General features: G+C 49.5%; 4 protein-coding genes across 4 annotated transcripts; 2 read left to right on the top strand and 2 right to left on the bottom strand.

Moving 5' to 3' along the window:
- Positions 1-1,016: 1,016 nt before the first annotated feature.
- L228DRAFT_42116 (hypothetical protein) lies at positions 1,017-1,499 on the top strand. The gene has a single exon (XM_018336577.1). It carries the CDS (start codon positions 1,117-1,119, stop codon positions 1,390-1,392), a length of 276 nt encoding a protein of 91 aa, XP_018184915.1. The 5' UTR covers positions 1,017-1,116; the 3' UTR covers positions 1,393-1,499.
- L228DRAFT_224538 (importin beta-5 subunit) lies at positions 1,344-5,161 on the bottom strand (the record flags this gene model as incomplete). Its single annotated transcript, XM_018330350.1, has 7 exons — positions 1,344-1,776; positions 1,855-2,177; positions 2,232-2,806; positions 2,917-3,485; positions 3,545-3,675; positions 3,760-4,283; positions 4,352-5,161. 7 exons carry the CDS (start codon positions 5,159-5,161, stop codon positions 1,607-1,609), a joined length of 3,102 nt encoding a protein of 1,033 aa, XP_018184914.1. The 3' UTR covers positions 1,344-1,606.
- Positions 5,162-5,803: 642 nt separating this feature from the next.
- L228DRAFT_263697 (DNA-binding protein) lies at positions 5,804-6,915 on the top strand (the record flags this gene model as incomplete). The annotated part of the gene is made up of 2 exons (XM_018334514.1): positions 5,804-6,052; positions 6,208-6,915. Exons 1-2 carry the CDS (start codon positions 5,834-5,836, stop codon positions 6,913-6,915), a joined length of 927 nt encoding a protein of 308 aa, XP_018184913.1. The 5' UTR covers positions 5,804-5,833.
- Positions 6,916-7,605: 690 nt separating this feature from the next.
- On the bottom strand, positions 7,606-12,948 carry L228DRAFT_250947 (hypothetical protein). The gene is made up of 3 exons (XM_018333442.1): positions 10,217-12,948; positions 8,220-10,165; positions 7,606-8,151 (listed from the first exon to the last, which is right to left on the bottom strand). Exons 1-3 carry the CDS (start codon positions 12,483-12,485, stop codon positions 7,636-7,638), a joined length of 4,731 nt encoding a protein of 1,576 aa, XP_018184912.1. The 5' UTR covers positions 12,486-12,948; the 3' UTR covers positions 7,606-7,635.
- Positions 12,949-13,135: the final 187 nt, after the last annotated feature.

Raw genomic sequence — 13,135 nt, 5'->3', positions numbered from 1 at the left:
GTACTTGAAAGTCTTTCTAATATTGCAGATGCTGCAGAGCGAGACAGTGTTAAAGAGCTCTTAAACCTGCAAATGTCAAAGGAGCAACCTGTTGATTATGCAGTCGAAGTGGAGAAGCTGATCTACAAAAAAGACAAGGATCATGATGGACCAGTAAATCTCAAGGAGGCCAACAAAGGGCAAGAAGAAGAGGAAGTCTGGCCTGCAAAGCAGGCTTGACTGAGCAGAGATTAGATTTGGCAGATTAGCAGTATCAATTGCTTATGCTACTAGGAGATTAAATTCATTAACCAATGTTGAATCTCGAGAAAACCAAGACCATCTCTCATGATATTGCCACCATTTGCTACGTCTTCATCTCTGTAAGCAGGAGTGCTTATGGGAAGCTGCTAGGATGGGGCATCATCTCGCCCTAACGTACTCAATACGCGTAGAACCTGAGGGGGTTGGAAGGTCCAAGAAGATGGACAAGACCAAGGACAAGACATGGATACCAACAAGCTTCTTGCTTTTTAAGAATGCAACTGTGGTCATTGATTGAACATATTGACATTCAATAGTCACACAATAATTATGAAAGACACTCGAAGAGACCAATGCCATCTTCACTTATCCCCACGGCATCAAATACATTGGTACGCCAGCGTGGAAGACACAAATCCCCACCAGCCACGTGCACAAGCTGGAAAAGGGCCAAGCTCGACGCCAAGGAGATTGCTGCATATCACGACGAGGGCGTAACTCTGCCAGGCAATAGTATACTTCTCCCAGGCAACGCATGACCGTGAATCGAATATTTGGTTGTAAGATATATACCTTTGTACGTAGCTTGCAAGATCAGATAATGCGTCCACTTAAGGTAAATACCTCCCGTAGTGTCCAACTTACACATTACGAAGATATAATACTCCACCATGTAGCCTATCGTGTCCAACACATATAGCAGGGTTGGGTAAAGGTGGCTAAGGGCTTAGCTGGGGATTTGTCGTAGCTGACAAGAGTAGTACTGCACACTACCTAAGAATTAAAACATATATTGGAGCATGACTCTTGGATTAAACATTCAGTGCTGTCACAACACATCCAACATCTTAAAGAAGATACTGAAAAGATAAAATGTCCACACATTTCGCGTGGGAAATATATTCATTTAAGCAATTTATACCATTCGAAAAGAAAAAAAGGAAAAAAAGGAAAAAAAGAAAAAGGAAAAAGGAAAGAAATGGAAATGGACATGGAAAAAGAATAAAAGAAACTCCGTCCTTGCTCTCAGGCGATGAGACGATTTTCGACTGGCATCCTGCCAGCCATCGTTGGAGTCTCAAGAAAAGTTCTAATTTAAAAAAAAAAAAAAAAAAAAGTATGCTACATGCTATGCTATGGGTTTCGTGAAAAACAAATCAACGAGAACACGATCTCCCCACTTCATGTCTCGTCGACTAGGGAAAGGTGTCCCCTGCGAGAAAAAGAAAAAAGTATGTATCGACTGGGTTATAATGCAGATGAGGACTAATGTACCTGCCTCTGGACGGGCACTGGGGGGAAAAAGCATGTAAAAGAAATGAAAAAAATTCACAAGAAAAAAAAAGAGTAGAGAAAAGGGGCTTTACTGTCCACCAAGAGTTCTAAGCTTCTCTTGCTCTTCAGTCGTCAAAGCGCCAAACATTTCCTGGAAGCCGGGTTTGCTTGCCTCTTCCTGGAAAAAGGCAAGCAGATAAGCCTGGGTCTCGTCGTCTCGCTGACGGAAGCTAGGGCTGTCGGCATACGCCATGAGATCTGTAGTATCAGATTTGACAATCAGCAAATGTTCAATGACTGTAAAAGAGAGAGATAAGATTTAAAAGGAGTACTCACCCTGTCTCGTCGCCATAGAGCTGAGGTCAAGAGCATTGGGAACATCCTCCCAGTCGCCGTCGTCGCTGCCCTCTTCGGCAAGCTCAGCAGCCAGGGCAGGATCAATAGCACGCGGGGTATTGCCGCTGGCACTCGACAGCTCCTCGACCAAAAGCTTGAGAATCTTGAGCGGCACCGACACGACAGTATACTGATCAGGATTGAGGCGAGCCTTTGACCGAGTCATGATTCTGTCACTCTTGGGAATGATGAGGTCACCCTGAACCATTGTCTGGGACAGTCTATGGTCATTCAGACTATAGAGGCGTGACAGAGCAATTACACTGCAACAAATTAGCAAAAGAGTTTATGGCACAGTAAAGTCCAAAGGCACATACTTTTGACGAATCTCATCGTATCCGGCAAAGTTGACAGAGTTCTCCAGCCACTTGGACATGACAATCTGCAGACCGCTACCAGAACCGACCTGCAACTGGGCCAGAAAATCGACAACATCCTTTGCGCTCACAAGCGACAATCGTGCAAAGACAAGGATCAAAGACTGGATAAACTGAGCCTGCGTGGCAGTGCTCAATCGCACAGTGACCGCCTGAAGTAGCTGAGGAAGATAAGGACCGAGTTTATCGGCGCCAGCCTTCTCGACCAACTCCGCAGCCAGTCCACCAACTTCTGCTGCCGCATTGTCATCGACAGAGGGGTTCAAGAGACGGTCAACAATGACCAATGCTACCTCGAGGCCAAGCTTGCCCGACTCGGGATCTTGCCACTCAAAAAATTGCTTAGGGTCGTGGTCGATCATGTGTTGGACGGCATCAGTCGCCGGACGGAGCAGCTCGGCATCATCCGAAGAAATGAGCAGGCGGTTAAGTTTGGGCATCACCGTTCCGACGAAACCTTGGGGCAATGGTTCGGGCCCGTGCTCTGCAAGGATAGCCAGGAGCTCTGCGGCAAGCTGGGCAATTGTCAGCTTGTGAGTTACGACATCATACTTGTACGGGAAAGCATGAAAAGGGTTCAGGAGACGATTATGAAAAAAGTCCCCTCCTGATTCCGGACACTTACGTTAGTCAGGGCAGACTCTTCAGTCAGATTACCGACATCGAAAGCACCAGTCAATGATGGCAAGACCTTTTCACAAAGGCCTGTGTAAGCCTCACGACCAAGAGCAGACATGGCTCCGGCAATATCCTCAAAGGTCTCGTTCACAAGCATGGTCAACTGAAAGTTGTTCGCGCCATGACTGGCAATGGTAAAGAGAAGTTCCAAAGCGGTAGATCCTTGAGCCACGCAGATTCGTGTATCGAGCATGATAACATCGCGGAGAGTCTCGACAAGGGTGACCATGAGGTCGTCGCTCTCCGCAAAATCATCAAGGTCTTTTGATGCGAGGAAGTTTGAGATGGCGGATGCGATTGGTCCCTGCATCGGTTGAGTAATGCTGGCGGGAAGTGACTGCAGATAATCTTGCAGGGCCCGGATGCAAGACACCTGAACAACTTCCGCCGAGTCGTCCGAAATTGCCCTTAGAGACTCCTCCATAAAACCGGCAGCAACCTGGTGCAATGTCTCGCCGCCGGTGCGAGTAAGGCTGCCCGCCACCAAGAAACCTCTGGCACGAAGGAAGAAGTCCTCTGTCACAAACGTATCAGCCTAGAGCCCTTATCAATTTCCGAGGGATTTGTCTTCTCACCTTGGCGCATCGCGAATTTGACAAACTCAGTGTAGCCATGAGCGAGCTCGGGGTTGATCTTCTGCTCGACATCACTAAAGTCTCCTAGAAGCTGGTTCAAGATGTAGAGCGCAGCTTCTTTGAGTTTCCAGCTACATGAGATTCGTAAGAATTAGTCGCCAAGCTCACCAATGGATTCTCAATCAATCAAATCACGGCGTTCAACTGGAACTTACCCTGCTGTAGACTGGAAGAGGGTCCGCGTGTATGCAAGCAGTCCCTCAATGGCGAGCGACTTGAGCCATTCTCCCAACTTGATGATCAAGTCTCCACACGCAGTTCGGGGCGTATAGTTTGCAGTAACACTCGTCTCCTCGGACAAAAAGACGTTGACGTCGATATCCCAGAGGCCCTCTTCTTCAGTGGTGATTTGGGCATAAGCTACTGCTAATTTCATCACCTCGACCAACCAGCTGCCCTCTTGTGTAGCCGAGTGGTTCTGAAGCTGCGTCTCCAATTCTTGACGCACAGGTGGGGCCCGAAGACAAGCCTGCATAAAGTCTAACTCTTCAAGCACGAGGAAGTCAAGAGTATAAGGCAAGCCATCAGCGTCCTCTAGACGGCCTTGACGCTCGTTCTCAATGTACATCTCATGATACGGTGCCTGAAGTGATGAGAGTTCTTGCCAGGTAACTGAAAAGACCACGGGACTCTGCGGAGAAAGCAGGCCTGGGAACAAGGTACGAATCTTCATAAATGTCTGCCACAGCGGATTAGAGAGTGCTCCCAACCCGAGCCTCACTTTTTTCTTGCCAATCAAATACATACCTTGACAACCTGAAGCTTGAGGGCAATCAAACCTCTCCATTCGGCTTGTGTGCCATCCTCCTTGTGCTCTTCCTCCTCGCTCGGCATGGTAGGCAGAGGCTTCCTCATAATGTCCAAAAAGAAGGGCGACCAGGCATGCAATGCCTCCTCTGCAAACGCCTTGACTTCTGCCTTGTGATCCTCCATGACCATTTCCAGCATATCGAACGACGATCTGAAAATCGAGACCGCCATTGCCCGTAATATCGTCTTCCTTGAGTCGTTGGAAGCCACATCGAAAATGACCTGGACCAAATCTCTTGCCACGGCGAAGAATTGATCCTCATTGAGTCCGTCTTCGACGAGATCGGCGAGCACCCGGAGCGCGCCGTGCAGCTGGGAGTCGGTGCTCACTGGAATCAGGGCGAGCAGACGAGGTAACAGGTCCGGCCACTGGTCGGGGAAATCGGCACTGGCGATTTTGCTGACAACATAACTGGCTGCAGTCTTGACCTTTCTATCGCTGTCTTCGCTAGTGGCGAGCTCGAGGAGCGCCGTCCGCAGATGCTGCTTGTTGGCATCGCTGATGAGGATGAGGCCCTTGAATTCTTCGAAAATGGGAGACCAGGACGACGTGACAAAGGTCTTCAAGGTCAAGAGCGCAGATTGGCGGAGATTGAGAGGAACAGAGGTGTGTGATGCTACTGAGACCAAAGCTTTGGGAAAGGCTTCACTAGGGTAGAGTTGCTCAAGCTGGAACTCCGCCTGCTTCCGGGGCGCCTCGGCCGGCAATTGGGTCTCGGCAAGCAGGTTGAGCAGCTGCTGTTCCATCGTGGACCAAGAAAAAATCTTCGTTGAAACAATGCAGAGACAAGGATGGCGGAAGCTGATTGGAGCGGCGTGTGGTGTGGAACTTGGATAATTCCTCTCTCGGGTCTCAGGTAAAGTTGTTTAGCTGTACGACAAAAAGGTTAGAGACGAGAAAGACGAAAAAGAAAAGTATTTGGTGACGAACGATTTAGTACAGTATAATTTTTTTTGGGATTCCTTGAACCTCTTTCGAGTCTCCAGTCTCGTCGGATTCCGAAAATAATGCGTAAAAGACGCGTCTTGTGTCTTATTTGAGGGTCCTCGTGGGGCTGAACAAGGGTCCAGTTTATAACTTAATCAATTGGCACAAAAATCTCGAGGGGACCTGAGCAGTGACAATTGTACAAGTATCAAGTAACAAAGTCACCCTCCAATAGCTGTAACTTTCCTCTTTCGGACATTTCTCCCGCGTATGACAGAAGGCGGTGAGAGCGATAGCCCCGCGAATAATATTGCCCCGCCATCTCTAACTGTAAGCTACCTACCTACCTAGGTTTATCCCTTTTGTTAGCAGCTTCACCAGGTGCCAATACGACATATATGGTCAGCACTCCGACCATATATTTCATTCATTTCTACCTCACATTTCAATTAAAACAATGATATGATTACGCACATAAGTCTCCATTTGTCATGGCCGGCGTGCTCGATACCTATCAAGGCCTCGTATCGACATTTGGCTCTTTTCTGACTGTATCCATCCACACCATTCTCTATGAGCGCGCCATCTACCCAACGAACACGTTCATTACTGCGCGCAAGTACAATTATCCAGTTAGACAGAACCGGCACCCGAAAGTGTGCAAATGGATTCAAGATGCTGTTGCTGCTGTCGAAGCAGAAATGCTCAAGGTACGGTCATCATGCACCCGCCTCACATATTATACTTATACCTATACCTATACATATACCTTTTTCTTTTCTTTTCTTTTTTCTTTTTTTCTTTTTCTTTTTTTCTTTTTTTTTTTTTTGGAGAATTGAACACAGTACCAACGCATAAGCAGTAGGCAACCGTCGCACGAGTCGCCGTACTCATCCTCTCACCTGACTCTGTCCCACTAGAGCGCTTCATGTTTGACGTCTCCGGCTTTCCCAGCGTGCCTGCCAGTGAGACATTGACGCCATTTGCTCCTCCAGGCACTTCAGCTCCCGAGGCGACAGAAAACCGCGAGTCGCCAGACTTGGGTTCTGAGCACCGCCCAGATATATCCCCTGCCATATCCACCATCGACCTGGAAGAGCAATTCCGGGGCGTAATGAGCCGACTCGCCTTTTGCGGGAGCTCTCTAGGACCGCTGCCCGAAGGATGTACATTTACAGTATGCATTGAGTTAAAAGACGAAGCCGATGCACCAATCGGACATCCGCAGCCGTGGATCCCATCGCAGCCATCGTTGCAGAGATCAAGGCAATCCGGATCTCGACCCGGTGCTATGGCCGACGAGGCTTCTCTAGAAAAGGAGGGAGTAGTAAAAAGGAAAGAGAGCGGACGAGGGTCCACGACAGACACCCTTGCTCAAAAGTCTGAAGAAAAGACATCTCCTCACCCAAGCTCCGAATCATCTACCGTGCGCACAGGCAGCGACCTGGGAGGCGTCCGATCGACACCTCTCCGTAGCGTCGCCGCCGGCGAACTCTCGTTGGAAATGTGGATTGAGGAAGCAAAAGGCAAGATGCAATTGCGAAACAATACTAAATCAGCTGAGGGCGGATAATTAGACGCATCTTCAACAAAAGCTTATATACCCTCTCTCCACCCTCTCCACCCTTCCAATCCAACAGCATCAAATTGCATGCCTAAAAAACGAATATAAAAAGCAAAACACTTTCCCCAAAACTCACTCATTTTTTAAAAAATATCTAACACAATGTCTCATCCAATCTCAAACGCTTACATTTCACACTCTTAGGGGTAAAAAAAAGGGTACTTTTTCGATTCGGGCGCCCTGGACGACCAATGAGTTATGCGTATTCGCCCCCAATCAGCGGGGGGAAAAGGAAAAGACGACAAACGCTCAAGTAGATGCAGCACCGATCAAGCAAGGGGGAAAATAAAAATAAAAATAAACATTTGGCAGGAGAAGGGGGGCGTCTAAATGCAGGAAAGAGGAGAGAAAGTGAGGAGTGCGAAAAAAACAAAGGAGGTAACAGACCAGACAGAAGACCCAAATCTATATTCCTCCTCGCTTGGACTATGATTGAAAGGAAGGAATAAGTCTCAAACGCCCTTTTTTTCGCTTGACATGGCAACAAGGTGTAGTCGAGAACTCCCACAGAAAAGAGATGAGTAGAAAGAGGCAATGAGTATCAAAGAGAGGGAGAGAGAGGGAAATGGGGTAGAAGCTTTTTGACACAACGCAACTTGTTGAAACGGACAGAAGACGGGAGAAAAAAAAAAAAAGAATGCCAACTGTCATGTCCAAATGCAATGAAAATTATTCCCCTCGTAACTGTGCACGCAAGCCTGCATTTTCCCGCTTCAGTCTCATGTTTTCTCTTACTGCCCTCGTCCTTTCCTCCTGAGCCTCTTTCAGCTGTCTTCTCATTTCTTCCTCGCCTTCGCCGCCGCGGACGCTCTTGAGCACTTTGACTAATTCCTCGTTGAACTTGTCATAGAGGGCCTCGTTCTCAGCGTTGGCTTCGCGGTATAGCTCGTCCAGCTTCTTTGCTTTTTTCTCTGAAATGGTCATTGATGTGTCCACGTCTTGTCTGGTTGCTTCGTTTGAGTTTTTGAGGCCCGTCAATGTTTCTGCAAGCTTTAACTCAAGCGCAGTGATTTGGCTGCTGAGATGAGTGAGCTCAAGGTTAAAGAGCGAACGAGGTGTAGATGTGCTCTGCGGAGAGCGCGACGTTAATGCAGACATTTCCGCGCCAATCTTGGAGAGTTCCGCCTGGAGCGACTCTTCGGCGCCCTGGATGGCTTTTTGTTCGCTTTGTAGACGTTCACGGAGCTAGGGGAAACGGATAATGTTAGCGTGTTTGGCTCCTCTACTTTTTCGGACTGTTTTCTCGCATATACCTTTTGCGGGCTTTGCATCCGCAGTTTCTGGGGAGACGAGGAAGAGGACTTTTGGTGCGGCAAGGGCGGCCTTGATGGCGAAGCAGGCACCTTCTGTGGGGAGGAAGAAGGTCGTTGCTGTGGAGAAGTAGGCAACTTCTTCGGTGTCATTGTTTGGGCGACAATACTCGTTCGCGTATTCGCTCGATCTCGATATGTTCCTTTCAATGTGGGAATCCCTGATATCGTGTCATGGCGCTTTCTCAATCCCCGAGGAGACGGCGAGGCGGTTGCGTCCTCGGAGCCAATGTTATGAGCTCTTTCAGTCAGGGTCGTCTTCACTGGGGAAGAATATCCTCGGCCTCGGCCTACTGTCTGATCTTGAGGAGGAAGGCCGGGTAGAGCCGAAGTATTCTCCTTTCGATCTTGCGCTACGAGTTCTTTGGGCATATCGAATCGAAAGTCCAAGGCGCCGGTATGGGACAGAGGTCGATTCCGGATAGAATCTGTCGATCGTTTCAAAGGAGTTGTCTCTTTTGATTCAGACCATACGGGTGAAGTGTCGGAACCGTGGAGCGATCTTAGGTCCGACAGGGAGCTACGACGCTTCCTCCTGTATTTTGGTGATTGATGGTCGGCGGCGACTCCCTCTCCAATCATCTCCAAGGATGCATTGGTACTTGAGCTCCCTGGTCGACCATCAAAACTGAATGCAGAAAACAGATTCGGGCGATCTCGAGAAGATGGTCGGCCAGAAATGGTCATGCGACCATCAAGGTCGCTTGATTTCGACCGGGACAAAGGATTCTTAGTAGGGCTGGGACTGCTGGGTACGCTGCCTGCTGCAGCTCCCCGCGATGTCTTACCCAGGTTCCGCCAAACCGAATTACCCTTGGGTTCCGCTTCCGACTTGCTTCTTTCCCGGGTCAAGGTTCCAAAGCCAAATCTCTTGCGGAGAGATGTGTCGGATCCAACAGATCCAATCTGTCCCGATTTCATCCGTCTTGCAGAATCCATGGACCCGCTAATGGAACCATCCTTGTCCGCACTTGAGATATTATCACTATAGAGGATCTCTACATCCTCTCCAAGACGGTCAAGAAGTGTAATATATTCGTAAGCGTTCCCATCTGGGACTAACACCTCTGCAAATGTCGCCGTCAAGGCGCCGCAATCACCGTCATTCCCGGCACCATCAAGTAAATCGGCAAACAATCGAATAATGAGTTTGAACGCCCTCTGATTTTGTGGTGCCAGTTCACTGAGCTTCTCCTTGAAATAGGCCGCAAAGTCTTTGGGTAGCAACGTTTCTGACTTGTCTTGGAGTGAGCTCCATGTGGAGCGTTCCATTACTGCACCGAAACGCTCTTTCCATGCAACAGTAAGAAACTTTTCAAACGCGGAGAACAAGACATCGACTGAGACTTCTGCGGCTTGTTGATGTCGTGTGGGATCCTCTAATAGGGAATTATAAATTTCATTCACCTCAAGCTCATCTGCGGCAGCACGATTCCGCAAAACCTTTCCAACCACGTTACCTTTGCGGCAATGCAGTGCAAGAACATAAGTTGCTAGGGTATCTTCCAAGTTCTGAACTGGGTCTGTCGACTCCTCAGCGTTGCTGGTCTGAACCATCGTAATCTTTGTGCCAGTATCCTCGCTGTATGCCTTTCTGTGACTGTTCACCCGTGACGGCGGTCGCGGAGGGGGTAATTTTGTTGTCGATGTCATCATCAAGGAGCTGGGCAAGCCAGCCCGAGATGTGCTGAGATTCTCCCTTACAGAACCCCCTCCAAGGAAATTGGATAGCATCTTCACCGGCGAAGTAGGCCGGAACAAGCGTGGGCGATATTGATCTCCCTCGAAGATTATAGTCAAGTTGTCTAAAATTCGATTGTGGAAAGAAAGGAGGAATGGCGTGAGCGAAGGGTTGCCAATCGTGTTGGCTTCCAGGAGGAAGTTTTCGACTACTCAATCATCAGCATAAGTTTTCGTTGAAATATCAAGTTGCGACATACCCCTTCGAGTAAAGGCCGGCATGAAGCCATCTGGGCTCACTGTCTCAAATGAATAACTGTCATCGGCACCAGTGATCTCTAGATCACAAAGACCGTCTTCTCTGATCATTACCGATGCAACAATTTCCGAGTGATTCATACCGGATCTAGCAGTTTCGGCTTCTCGTGGGTTGTTCACAATCAATGTGATGCTTGCAGGCAAAGACAAATTGGCTTTTGTTCGAGTGCTCCTCTGCTCAAAGACCGCCGTACACATGGAGAGACCAGCTGCCGGATCCTTGAGAGACCGGAAGCCCCATTTCCTGTTTTCACGTTCAGCTTCGGTGAAACGACCTTCGATCCGAGCTTTAACGAAATCTTCCGACCAGCGAGCAACCCTGTCTTCGTAAGAGCCAGAGAGCCGGAAGAGCCGTACGTCTGCGGTACCCCTGGGCAAATGGTTCCATTTCAGAGCGCTCGATTCCATAGAGAGCGGAGCGCATCTCATCCACACGCAGCGGCCGTCAGAAGTCTCAGTAAAACGCAAGGCGTCAAGTCCAATGGAACCGGCAAAGACTAGATCCGGAGACGATCGCTTCTCGTCGATTGCCGCAGCAACAGATGCAGCTATCGTCACCGTCGTCGGTCTGTCGGCTTCAGCCAAGACGCCACGTGCTGAGATGGCGCTTTCGTTTGCCTTGCGTACCAACACTAAACAGCTCGAGAAGAGGAGAAACAAGCCTGCTTCTTGGTCATCAGCAGCCACATCATAACGGAAAGGAGCCGGAATCTCGGTATAATCAGCTGCGGTGATGAGCCGCCCGCGTGGCTGCAGCGAAGGGGGCCATGAAGAGATTAGATTTCGTAAGCGTGAGACAACCTGCGACTGCTCATCCGTCGACGAAGATTCCAATGAACAAATGTCCGTTATAATGTCACGTGCCTTTAGCAGACGTTTCAGAGCCGGGTGTGTTGCAGGCAAGAGCGTGGTCATGTTATCAATGAACAGACTATAACGTGGAAGACGCTGTACGGGTTCAATCAGCAGCGATCTGAGACGTTGTTCGCCCGTTTGCTGTACTCGTTTCGAAAAACTCGATCCAACGTCTTTTGTAAAGCCGCTGAGGATGACTGGAAACTTGGTGCTGGCACGCATATAATCCGAATAGCATGCGCGGAACTTGGGGAACCATTCTAGCAACAATTTGGAGAATGCCAGAGTGCCCGTCGGGTCGTGATCACGCGAGTGCCTTGCCGCTTCAGAGGCCGGAGTCTCGGTGGTATCGGTTTGCATATCCTCAACAGCGCCGACGGCAGTTTCATCCAAACTGATGCGGATTGCCTCAAGGAAGCCATTATTGAGTTCAAAGATTTCGTCTAAGCTTGGAGGAAAGAGGTCTGCCAAGGCTTTCTCGTTCGGGCTCGTGCTAACTGCCGATTTGTTGCGAGCTTTCTGACGAAAGTCATCGGCAACGTTTACCAAGAGATCATACACTTTGCTGACATATCTTTCCTCCGTGTCGACCAACTCACACATTTCTCTCCGCAGGGCTTCTTTTTGATTCTTCAGAAGAGACTTGCTCCGTCCAATTGCTGTCGGTTTCGAAGGCGCCCGGCGCATTTTGGAGGTGGGAAGAAAAGCAGGAGAGCCGAATAAGCTCACCAGGGGGCCGCATTGGCCATATCGCTCCTGCGTATTGTTTTCATCCCCAGGGAGATCAACATCCTGGGCCTCTTCGGCTGTTGAGGCGCGCTCTGCAATCGAACCGGCGGGAAGAACCAGGTCGACGTCGATCCATGATAAGAATTGCTCTGCCAGAGCCGCCTGCACTTCCTCAATCACCGTCAAAGTGTCCTCGACCTTCTCTAGCCGACTTGCTAATTCACCAATATGGGCTTCGCGGAACAGGGTACGACCGATGCTCTCATTCCCCGATGACAAGGAGCTCAGCCAGGCGTGTTTGACGGGCTGCGGGGTATCCCTAAAGTATCTTGCCAAGCTCACCGCCAACCCTCGGCAGACTTCATCTCCCTGTTGATCGCGAGGAAGGTGATGTACGGACGCGTAGAGAGGGGAATTGGGAGACACAGTCAAACGCGGATAGGAACGCAAGCCGGCGGCGGTGAAGACATGGGCCTGAATGTGCGACGTGTTGAGGGTGGCATTGGCCGAGGTAGCAGGCCCATAGAGAACCAGGACAGGAGAATTGGAGAGCAAAGGTTCAGTGGTATAGTACGCTGTCAGCGTGTCGGGCGACAGTGCGCCCGGCGGACGAGTTAGGACAACCATGCTGTAGGTGGCGGATCGCGCTGGCGCATGTGATCATAAGAGGGTATATTCAAAGGAGTTGAGTCGTGGCGAGATCCAGGGATCGATTGCTCTCAATGAGCGCCATAAGTGGGGCGAGAAGCTATCATGGGAACAAGTACGTGTGGCTTTCTAGATAGGTAGGTTGGTGGGTAAAGGTTGGAAAGTCAAATGGCGAGATAGAGAGCGTAGTTGAGCGAAAAGCTATCGAGGTGGGTTGAAGGGGGGGGAGTGATGGCGCAAAAGGGAGATGTAAACAAAGATGCAGGTGCAGAGTCGCTCTTTCCTGATCGGAGGGGCAGCAGTAGGTAGGTACTATAGGTAAGGTAGGTTCATACGCGAACCGGTACAAAAGTTACCACTACGGTGCAGATTCACGGTTACCATGCCTTTCTGTGTGACATGGTTGTATACCACGGTCGGGGAGAGAAAGAGCGGCAGAGAGGGAGAGAGAGAGATTTGAGGAAGAGGGTTTCCGTTGAGATGGGGCTCGACCGCAGCAGGGAAAATGCACCTCACCCGCGCTATTGAAAAAGGGTTCTCATGGCGCTTACGATTTCAAGCTAAATTTCAAAAGGACCCTCGTCTCTGCCTTAAATGGAAATGCCCAACTCATGAAAGAGAGTGGAAGA

Source organism: Xylona heveae, assembly GCF_001619985.1.
Source record: "Xylona heveae TC161 unplaced genomic scaffold L228scaffold_13, whole genome shotgun sequence".
In the NCBI taxonomy this organism is placed as follows: Eukaryota; Fungi; Ascomycota; class Xylonomycetes; order Xylonales; family Xylonaceae; genus Xylona; species Xylona heveae.
The sequence above is the reverse complement of the archived record's forward strand: the minus strand, read 5'-3'. Positions and strand labels throughout refer to the sequence as shown.

Excerpts from the sequence above, each read along its gene's own strand:
- L228DRAFT_42116 (XM_018336577.1), top strand. The coding sequence starts at position 1,117 with ATGTCCACACATTTCGCGTGGGAAATATATTCATTTAAGCAATTTATA.
- L228DRAFT_250947 (XM_018333442.1), bottom strand. The coding sequence starts at position 12,485 with ATGGTTGTCCTAACTCGTCCGCCGGGCGCACTGTCGCCCGACACGCTG. Across the intron at positions 10,166-10,216 it reads GCCGGCCTTTACTCGAAGGG|TCGAAAACTTCCTCCTGGAA; the intron begins GTATGTCGCAAC and ends ATGATTGAGTAG. Across the intron at positions 8,152-8,219 it reads GGATGCAAAGCCCGCAAAAG|CTCCGTGAACGTCTACAAAG; the intron begins GTATATGCGAGA and ends CGTTTCCCCTAG.